The sequence below is a fragment of the Octodon degus genome, unplaced genomic scaffold (assembly GCF_000260255.1).
Source record: "Octodon degus isolate 3935 unplaced genomic scaffold, OctDeg1.0 scaffold00113, whole genome shotgun sequence".
Classification (NCBI taxonomy): Eukaryota; Metazoa; Chordata; class Mammalia; order Rodentia; family Octodontidae; genus Octodon; species Octodon degus.
In genome coordinates this window covers 8,750,179-8,761,126 of record NW_004524689.1, presented here as the reverse complement: position 1 = coordinate 8,761,126, position 10,948 = coordinate 8,750,179, and the positions used below count along the sequence as shown (strand labels likewise).

The window sequence follows — 10,948 nt, the reverse complement described above, 5'->3', positions numbered from 1 at the left end:
CTCTCCAAGTTGGAAAGGACAAAAAGAAGGCAATAAATGCTAAAAGGAAGAGAGAGGGAGCCGGATCGAGCGGCAACTCCCAGCCTCTGCTGGAAGAGGAAGAGGGAGGGAGCCCGCGGAACGAGCGCGCGCGAGGCCGAGCCCTGCGCGCTGAGCCCCGGACCCAGGACCGCGCTCCTCCTGCGCGCTGCTGGCACTCAGAACGCGTTTGAGCAATTTCCTGAGCCCAGGAATAGCAATGAGCTGGGCGACTTTCGCGGGCTGAAACTGGGAGCGCTAAGCACTTTTCCTCCACTTTGCCCCCTGGAGAAGCGGGGGGCTCTACAATTTGGAAACGGCTTTTTTTTTTTTTTTAATCTTGCACTTTGGAACCGCGGTGCTGAGCAGGGTGCGCGCGTGTGACTGGCTTTTTTTTTTTTTTTTTTTCTTTCCTTTCCCTGCCTAAACTCCTCTGTCAGTCTGTAAACATTACCTGAGAATTCCCCGGCCGAAACGGCTGCTGGGGCAAGAAACTTCTTGTCAGAACTTCCCACCTCCGGCTTCCCCGCCACCCCTCGCTTCGTCCCAATCTACCGAGACGTTTTTTCTCCTCCCGAGGAGGATTTATCTTTTATTTTATTTTTAAATTTTTTACCCTTTTTCAAAAGCACCCTGTGGATCGCTTTTGGGGAGAGATCATTGCAAGAGTGGCCAAGTGGGACGTCTCCCTCCTCCGTATTCGGGTTCTTGATTATTGTTTAGGGTGTTTTATTAATTCCCGTTTTGCTCGGTCCGGGGAGTTTCGCCCCCTGCCCGGCTCCGCGGCGCATAGGATGGTGTGGAAATGGCTGGGCGCCTTGGTGGTGTTCCCCCTGCAGATGATCTATCTGGTGGCGAAAGCAGCCGTCGGACTGGTGCTGCCCGCCAAGCTGCGGGACCTGTCCCGGGAGAACGTCCTCATCACCGGCGGAGGACGAGGCATCGGGCGCCAGCTAGCCAGAGAGTTCGCGGAGCGCGGCGCCAGAAAGGTACGTGGCGCGGCGACTCCTGGGCGGGCGCGCTGCGGGAGAGGGGACCACCGGTGCGGGGTGCGCCCACCTGCTGCGGCTGCTGGGGGCCGGGAGTCGCCGGCCTTCCGGCTCCTCTGCGCCACCAACCAGGGCTGAGCTGGTCGGTTTCACCTTGTAAATTTTCCGGACACCAGACTGTTTTGTCAGATCTGGAGCTGATCAGCTCCTACAGGGTTGGGTGGCGGGCTAGCTGTTTGCCCCCACCTCGCAACTTAGGAGACCCACACATCTCCGCATTCCTCTCTCCCTAAGAAAGTGTGGGGTGCCACCCCCACCGCCAACCCTGCGCTCCCCAACCCTTTCCCTTTTTGTAGCCACCCTGGTGAGTTCAGTGTGTGCGGCTCCTCTACAAATGGTTGCAGCCTGCTAGCTAGCGTCTGGTATTTTCCTTGGCAACCTGCTTCCCAACCCAACCTGGGCGGTTTTAGTTGTGAAGACGCGGTAGGGCGGGGGACGGAGGTGGGGGATACTTGGCTTGGGCTGGAGAAGGAAGGATCTGTCTGGGATGGTCTAGACTAGCAGGACCGGCACTAGGAAGCCCAGGTGTTTGGAAATCAGGAAAAAGGACAGAGGTTAAATAGCCTATGATAAAGAGCCCTTGTTCTCACCTTCAACCCTGGCCCCTCCCCCCGACTCGTTCCTAAAGGGATCCTTCCCAGGGGGCTGGGAGGTGGCACTTTGCACTGCCTTACACGTTTTGCTGGTCCCAGCACCTCCGGCCGGCCCGGGTATTTGGAGACCTGGTGCTTCCGAGTAAGGAGAGTGAGCCAGCTGTCACCCAACTGAGGCCAGGCTGACCCAACCAGTGACAAGAGCAGTGGAGAGTGGGATTGGAGGCGGCAGGGCAGGCCGGGCTGTCTGGCCCAGTGAAGAGGAAGATGGAAAACAGGGAATTAGTTTGAAACTTAAACTGTTGTGAATGAGGGGGGGCGAAGGGGCCAGCAAAGCCAGCTGATCTGACACGGAGCCACATACCTTGGGGATTAAGTAAATATGTACTGTGGAAACCAAGCCTACATGTAATTCCAGGTTGCTTTTCTTTTGTTAAATTCTGCCCAGAGATTTACAGTTCCTCCGGGTGGCTCAGACTAGGGCTGAACTTTGTTCTGAACTATCGGCCAAAGCTGATTGCTGATTAACTCTTCCCTAGCCGGGCTGCCCCTGGGGCCTGTGGAGGCTGGATTAGTGGGGTCCACTGTCCAGGACTCCCTCTTCTCCTTGGGTGGTTTGGACAGCTGCTTGACTTTGCAGTTGGAAGGGGATTTCAGAAGTACTTTTAACCCTTAGACACCTGGAAAAAGAGGAAGACTTGTTCTCAGTGTTTCACTTCCTTGAGATGGAGTACTATGTTTCAGGGTTCCCAGAGCCCTTGAAGAAGGGGATCAGGGTAGAGGAGGGTACTTTTGGGAATGGTGGTTTGGGACAGTTGAGTGTGATATGTCACTCCTGAGCCATCTGCACCCCCCAGAGACATTCTCCTCACTCTCCAGCTGGCCCTGGTCCTAAGCTCTTCCTCACACTTTGGTAACCAACTGCAGTAGGCATAGGAGGAACTTTTAGTCAATCTGGAAAAACTTGACTGACTATAAACAACCCTAGGTTGAAGAAAAGAGAAGGTCTTGGGGTTGGGTTTAACAAAGCAGAATGGAGCCTGCAGGCCCATACACTGGAAGCCAGAGCCCTGCCTAACTCAGAGAGACACCTTCTTCCAGGGCCAATTGGAAATACTCTTAGATTGGTGGCAGGGTTACCCACGGGGGCCTGTGAAATTTCCAGTGCCACTCACGCTAGGCTCAGCCCTTAGACCAGGTGGGATGACCAGGAGGGCTCCCTGTAGCTCATAATTATCTGACCAATGACTGAAGCTACTTTCTAACAAGCCTTCCGGTAGTTGCACTCAGGGAGGGGAATTTGGAATCCAAGTGTCTGGCCTGAGTGCATCTGGGGCCAGTGAGCGGACTTCCAGAGAATTCCTGGAGCTGTGGTGTTGCGGGAGTAGGAAATTTAGGGGAGATGGCTGAGTGGCTTGAGGACACATGTTTGAACAGTGGGCCTGAGGATGGTCCAGGAGTTGAGGAGGGTCACTGCCACCCACAGCCTGCAGTGACATCAGAGGTGCTTCCCTGTGGAGACCCAGGACTCCCTGCTCCCCTGGGAGAAATAGAAGCTACCCCTTGTGCCTAGATTCTAGTGGGTTGGATCTTGGGGGGAGGTCCCCAAAAGAGAAGGGGGTAGAGTGGGCACCTCAGCAAACAGCCAGCATGTTCAGGAGGAAGGGGTGACAATCTGGCTTCTCATAATGACCTTGAGTTAAATAGAATTTGTAAATACTTTGGGGTCTGAATAATAAGCCTTAGAGTACAAAATATCCCTGAATAAGGGTTTTCTTCAAGGAACCAAGTGGATTCAAGAGTTCAAAGGTTCCTAACCAGGCCCTTTGTACAGACTGCCAAGGTTGCAGGGATAGGGACAGTCACCCACTGGTCTCACAGGGCAAGGCCTGTGCTAGGTTCCCCCTCCCATGTCCCTTCATTTTCTGGGCCCTCCTGGGACTCCTCCATGAAACAGTGCCACCCAGCCCCCTTCCCAAAGGCTTCTGGCTAGTCAGCCTGCTCACCCGGACTCCAAAGCCTTTGAGCTTGACATAGGTTGTTCTGAGTAGGAGCTTAGAAAGTGGAGGAGTTTGGAAGTCTTCACAGTGGCTCTTTCTGACTTTGGTCACATACCACACCCAGGATAAGAACCCTGGGCCCTGCAGAAGCAGACCTGCTAATGACCAGCTTGGAGTCCTATCTGCTTTGCTATTACTGAATTTCTAGTTTGCAGGGGGCGTGCGACCCTGTTCCTAGAGCATCTTTGAGGAACTCGTCCTCCAGCTGGATGTGTGAATCCTGGCTCTGTGCCCTCCATTCTGCCAGTCCCCTTCCTTCTTACAGCCCACAGTGGAGCCCACCAGGCCCATGATTCAATTGATGGTGTCAGGGACTCAGCTCAGCAAAGTACTTGTGTCTGACAGGTACCTGGCACAGCTAGGCCTGTAGGAAGCAAAGCAGAGAGGAGTAAGACCTAGAGATGGCCGAGTGCTAAGAGCGAAGGCAGATTGCCACCTGGGGGCTCCAAAACAGATGACCCACGACGACGAGTCCCTCTTGCTAGTCATATTCCAGCTCCAGGTTGGAAAATACCTGTGTTATCTTTCTACAAGCTGCCCGCTCCCACTTCCCCACAGCTGTCTACCCTGAATGTATCTCAACACTCGCAGATGATGTTAACGTTTTCCACCAAAAACTGAAGGTCCCAGTTCCCTAACTAGGCTATCAAGTGAACTCCCGTGATTTTTATCCTAACATCACCAGATCCTCTCTTTGGGCTGCAGGCAGTACTTGCTAGATCTAGGAGTAATGATCCTGAATCCTCAGTCCCACCTAGCCCGACCTTCATCTACCTTAACCCTCTGCCAGTTCTTCAGACTTCATCTTCTTCTGAGATTTTATTTTTTCAGACCCAAGTGCATTTGTTTATGACAGCACAGAGCCCTTTGGGTCTACTTAGACGCTGCCAGTAGTTCCCTGATATGCATCGTTACAGTTAATTCCTGTGCCTCATATCTGTCTGTCATTTGTTGATACCATCATTTTGAGAAAAGCGTCTTCCCTGTATTGATGAGAAGGTGTCCCTTCTACCCAAGAAAGGTGTGTGCTTGTCACAATCACTGTGACTCACCTCTGAAGTTGCTACCACCAAAGATTCCCAGGGGTTGAACCTCCTTCCCCCTTACCTTGGACCAAACCATGCCCAAGCTGAGAGCATCCATTCTCCTGCTGCCTTCAGAGATGTAAATCTAAAGGTATGCGGTGTCTGTCAGAGACTCAGGAGCATTTCACGCAGTGTCGCAATGTACCATGCAAGTCAGGGAGCGGGTAAAGCCAAATGGAAAGAAGTGATTCTGTTCAGACAGGTGCACTCTCAAATGTGTGCTCCTCCACCGCATTCCCAAAAGTGAATGCTAAATAGAATTGGCAATAGGCACGTGCCTTGTTTCTCAAAAGTGTACCAAGGTACGGAACAGGTTAGCAAGTGAGTGGTTGACACGGGCTCATTCATTCATTTCCATTTTTATACACTGAACAAGTTTACTGTGCGTCTACTATGTGTCAGGTACTATTCTGGGAACTGAGGCTGGGGAAATGGCCAAAGATGGAAATCCTCACCCATGTAGATGCCTGAGCGAGCAAAACAGAGGCAGAAAGAGATGAGAAATGAGATGAATACAGTGGTGTGTGAGATTGCTAAGGAGGGAAACTGGGCACAGAGTTCAGACATTAATAAAGAGGACAGCAGGAAGGCCAAAGTGGGGGTGCAGTGGGATGGAAGGAGGCAGCCTTCTGGTACAGGAAGAAAGAGTGTTCCCAGGCGAGGACACACTGGGGTTTGGGGGAACATGGGAGCAGCCAGTATGGCTGGAGCAGAGCGAACCTGGGGTTGGGAGGACAGCGTACCCCGGTTAGTCAGGGCAGTGGGCCCCGCAGACCTCAGATAGGCCTTGGTTTTACCCCTGCATGAAACTGGAGCTGCTTACAGATTTTGAGTGATGAAAGAACACCACACAGGTCTTAGCAAGGTTGCTGGGAAGTGGGCGAGAGTGTCAGGCCTGAGGCGGGACACCAGATGAGAGGTGGCTGGAATCCGAACCCCACCCCCACAAGCCACACCAGGCTGGCTTCCCCTCCTCTTTGAGGCTGTGCAAAGCTCAGGACCTTGATGTGTCACTGTTCAGGAGCCTTTCTGTACTTCCAATCAGATGGCAACAAGGGGCTGAAGGGGCATCCAGGTGGGATGCAGTGACGCTTTCCTGTTCTTCACGGTCCAAAGGCTCCTGGCGCATTGTCATCAGCACAGTGCACACAGAGTGTCATGGGGCAGCTGGAGGAAGTCCAGGGAGCAGGTGACAGATGCTGACCCCCTGGCCTGGTGCACGGGGTCTGCAGGGCTACCAGGCTTGCAACTGGGCCCACCACTGTTCTTCTAGGAACCCACTCAAAGATGGGTGACACAATTCTGAGCAACTGTAACTGTGTCACTTCCCCCACTTATCCTGGAAGACCAGCCTTGGTGATGTCACAGGGAGCCACAAAGACCAGGTTCCCTGTGGCACTTAGTGTTCCTGGAGCAGTAACCATCCCCAGATTGAAAACCCCACAGCACTTTGGGAGCAAAAGAGGACTCCAACCAGGTGACTTTTAATGGCAAGAAAGTTTAACTCCCCTTGAAGATCAGATAAAGTCCACTGCATTTGGGTCCCGGATGCAACAATGCTTTTCTGTTCTGCAAGGTCCAAGGGCTCCTGGAGCACTGTCCTCAGTGCAGTGCAGACTTTGAGAGTGTCGTGGAGCGGCTGGAGGGCATCCAGGGATCAGGCTTTGAAGGGCAAGGACTAGAAGTCACAGCTTGGGCTGGGTGGCAAATCCACAGGAGTGTTGATGACTGTGTAAGAGGTAGGAGACAGTGTCCCCCTCCTTCCTGTGTCGTGTGGGCAAGAATCTATTCCAGAAGGTTCTGGAATGCTATGGTGAATCCATCTTGTAGACCTGGGGCCTGCAACATGGACACCTTCCTGCCCTTTGGAGCTTTCTGCCAATGAACAGGCTGCTCTTTAAGCAAGTATGGGGGAGAGATTCCTGCATGGGGGAGATGAGGGTGACCTCCCAGGTCCTTCCACTCCTTAAATTTTATGAGTCATCGGCAGCATGATGACATCTACACTAGTACCCCAGACGGGCAGCAGGCGGGACCAATACTTAATCAACCAGCATTTAAAAATGAAAAGAAGACATTTACACCATGACCTCACCAGCAGCCCTCTGTGCCCCTCCATGCGATGTGGTTCCTTTGACCACATTTTCAGGGTGCTCAGAGGAGACATGGAAGAGGACCCCAGAGTGCTCACCCCCTTTAGTCTGACCCTCAGTGGTGACTCAGAGTCCTATGGCTCCCAAATGGTTATCAGGGTTCTCAGGGCTCCTGGGCATGCATGTCACTGGTGATGTCATGTTTGTGACCGGGATTGTGTACACTACTGGTGTGGTATGTGACTTCAGTACCACACATGGTTGTGGCAGCATGTGTGTCGCAGGCAACAAGCGTAACTTAGAACGCCTCAGGACTGCTGCACAGCACCTTTGCCCGTTCCTGTGTGCCGTGCCTTGTGGTCCTTGCTTGGACTTGGAGGTGACCATTCTCGAGAGGCAGGCGCAGAAAAGCGCTCTAGAACCCATCCCTGGAGGCACAGCTTGCTTGCACCCAGGATTCCCAACTTCCATGCCAGAGCTTTCCCCACCAGGCCAGATAATCTCAGCCAGTCCCAGCCTGCCTCTTTTAGGGTTAGAGAGAGGTCAGGAGACCAACTGTTAAATCCCAGGCCAGTGCTAGGAGGATTCTGGAGGAGTTTGATAAGCAGTGTGTGACTCACAGGGTACAGGCAGGGACGCAGTGAAATCTGTCTTTCCCAAACCTTTGAGAGCCCTGAGCAGCGGTATTTGCGTCCAGTGGATGGAATGCTTGCCAAAGGATTAAGGTTGCGGTAGCTATCAGGATTTACACCAAAGAGCCAGCTGATAGGCCGCAGAGCAGCACAGTTGATTCTCACAGTGCACAAGCAATGTGGCATCTTAAAGGGACAGGGACCCAGTATTAGAGATGAGCAAAAACTCCCTCTAGCCCAGCCTGAGGCCACTAGACTGGATTCTCAGAAGAGACCTGAGAGCTTTGACTGGGCAGAGAAGAGAAAGAGTGCTGTACTCAGAGGGAAACCTTGGAAGCCTTCCTGAAGGAGGTGACCACCGAGGGGGCTGCAGTGGGTCAGTCTGGCTGGTGGTAGAGCCCTTCAGGGATCTGAAGCAACCTATGAGCCCCGTCCTAAGAAGAATGACAACAACACAACATGCCTGTCCTAGATACCTAAGACAGCTGGGACTACATCCATCAAGACCCAAGCACTGGGTACCAGCAGCAGTCAGCCTGGCCAAGTCCACTGGGTCTAAGCACTGCTCTGAGAAATGTGACCTCAGATCTGTTCTTCAGTGGCCTCTACTGTCCACACTGACACATGCTCTAGGGGAGGTGAGCATAGGTCACTGACCCCTGCCCCTATGTCCCACTGCACCAGCATCTGAGCCTCAGCACACTGGGGAGGCAGACAGCAGCACGGACCAAATTTTCAAGTAGGTGGTGGAGCTCCCTAGGGGGGCCCAGCAGGAGACGCCTCACGCCTTGAAGAGCTGATGAGGGCAGAATTTGACAGTCCCAGCCCTCACTTCTCTAAATCAGCTTTGCTTCCCTTGTGTAGCTTAGCTCAGATGTCTGTGTGCGTTGGAAAACACACATCTTTTTTTTCACAGCTTTAGAAAAGGAACACATGAGGCTTGACGGTAGCAGTTCTAGGCAGTCACTCGCTGCAGTTCCTCTCCCTGGGTGACCCCTGCTCCAGTGTGCTCGGGCATCTGCTGCTGCCTCAGCCTCAGGCTCTGTACCCATGGAGAGGCAGCTCATGGACTGAAGTGCCCTTTGCTACCCTGTGCCTTTGCTCTTGGGGGAGGGTCCCCTGCCACCCGCAGGCTAGCCCATCCCCCCCAGGGCCCCTCTCCACCAGCCCACAAGTTCCACCCCCAGAGTCCTCTCCAAGGAACCAAGCGCAGTGGGACTGGCCAGAAAAGACTCAAGATCTCTGCCCACCCCTCTATCCTCAAAGATCCAGCTCTGAAAGAGTGTAACTTGGCAGCGGCAGCCCTAAAGCCCTTGTCACACTGGCCAAGGTCTGTGGAGTGGCAGAGGACAGCTCATTGGCCAGAACACTGTACAGGGCCTAGTGCAGCCAGGACTTGTAGGAACTGGCTCCTGATCCCATGTATCTTAGGGGCCCTCTCTTGGACCTGCTGTATGATACCAGGCTTGTGACAATGTCTTGCTTGGTGTTGCTTTCTCATCTGAGACTTGAAGGTGTCAAGAATTAGTGACATAACATGTATAAAGCTCTTAATTCACAGTAAGCACATTTGCAAAGAAGTGCCCACTCTCATTAGGTCAGTGACAGGAGAAGGGGCAGTGGACACCTCTCCCCCAGCCCCAGCTCTATACCTTTTGCATAGAGACGAAATGCAAAGAACCCTTCTGCTGCCATGCTGGGTTCCCCCAGGAAGAGGAGAATTCTGCCAGGCACAGAAGTTTGGAGAATCTCAGCCTTTGACCTCTCTGGAAGTCCATGGGAGGCTCAGAGCCTGGCGTCTTCTGTGTTGTGCTGCTGGCGACAAGAGCCACTTTAGTAGCAGCGTTGGTCCAGCCTTTCCACAGGCCTGAGCTGCGGCTGGAGGAGCAGGCGAGGGTGGGGCTTCCTCTACCGGCTTCTGAAGGGGCTGTCAGTCACTTCTGGCTCTGGGTCCTACTGGTCAGGGTTACTGTGGCAACCCATCAGGCTTTGTGGCCGCCTGTTCTTTCTCTTCTGTAAGTGAATCTAAGACAAAAGGACAGAAAGTGTGTGTTCCTCTTCTCGTAGATATCCCAGGCACTTGGCACTGTGTCTACACAGTTGGCACTTAATAAATGTTTCTTGCCTGAATAAATGCATGATCAACACATCAGAGCACGTGTGAGCCAGTGTTTACTGAGCACCTACTATATGGGGTGGGGCTTATAGGCACTTTGCACACAGCAAGGTCATTTACTCCTTACACTGCCTGCCAGCACGGGCTGTCATCCGTCCTAGTGACAGAGGTGCAGGGATTCCGCAACTTAGTCACAACAACCAGGAAGTGCTGTGTAGGATCTGACCCCCCACCTGTTTTTCAGCCCTTCAGTTAATCGTGGCTACGAGAACATATTCATGGTCCCAGAGAGCCTGCGCGAGTGTGTCCTTAGTGGCCAGGGTGTCTAATGGGTCAGACAGGTGCCCTGGGGTCAGCCAGGCCAGAGGTGTTCTTCAGATTGGTTCACAGGCTCCTGGGACAACAGGGCCCTGGTCAGGCTGATGAACAGCCTGGCTCCGGGAGCTCCGTGTTGCCACCGCTGCTGTCCCCTCTTAGGCCCTGCATTGCCCCCCACCCTCCCACTGTTTCCCTGACTTCTCCGCCTAAGTGCTCCTCACACCTCGCTTGTCCTGCGCTTGTCCTGTTGCTCCTGTCTTAAATCCCCCAAGCTCACACCCCAGTGGACAGACAGACCTTCTGCCCAGCGGTTCTGTAAGGGTGGGAATGCAGCCCCCCCTCCCCAACCCCCAGGGTGGTGCTCTGTGGGACTGGCTGCTAGGCTACAGGCCGGGCTTCACAGGCAGGTGTGCTCTGCCGCTGGCCAAGCCACAGTGTGTATGAGGATGTGGAATTCTCCTGGGGGCGCTGTGACAGGGAGTGAAGACAGGGGGGTAGATGTCCTGTCTCAGGAACCCCGATAGAAATTGCCTGAAGGCCCAAGCTGCTGGTACTGCCAGCCCAGCTCTCCAAGTCTGGCCTGCAGGCTTCTTAGGCCATTGGCTGACGTCAGGGCCAGCACAGCCACCAAAGGCAGCAATCCTGCCTGACACACCCACAAATCGTCCCTCCACCCTTGGCGCCCTGTTACTACCTCTCAGTTGACAACAAAGGGCAGGCTGACCTGGCCTGTCTGGGCCACTTCTCAGTTAACACATGACAGAGGGGGCAGAGAGCTCAGGAACAGCAAGGAACAGGTGCAGGGTGGATGTGGGGCACGGTGCCCTGTGAGAGCTCACTACTCCTTGACTGGTACATCAAGGACCTCCGCTCCAGCACCACCCCCTGAGCCTCCGGGGTGGGGGAAGTGTGAGTGTGCACATGTGTGTACATGCATAGGGTGACCTTTCTTAAGGATCCAGTGCAACCGATGTAGCAGATTCT

At 53.7% G+C, this 10,948-nt stretch overlaps 1 protein-coding gene across 1 annotated transcript in view; it reads left to right on the top strand.

The window, feature by feature from the left end:
- The first annotated feature begins 409 nt into the window (after positions 1 to 409).
- Dhrs3 (dehydrogenase/reductase 3) overlaps positions 410 to 10,948 on the top strand; it is a 34,104-nt gene continuing 23,565 nt past the window's right edge. Inside the window, exon 1 of the mRNA XM_004639665.3 lies at positions 410 to 1,007. Coding sequence (XP_004639722.1) covers positions 813 to 1,007 — 195 coding nt within the window. The 5' untranslated portion in view covers positions 410 to 812. The remainder of the gene's footprint in view (positions 1,008 to 10,948) is intronic.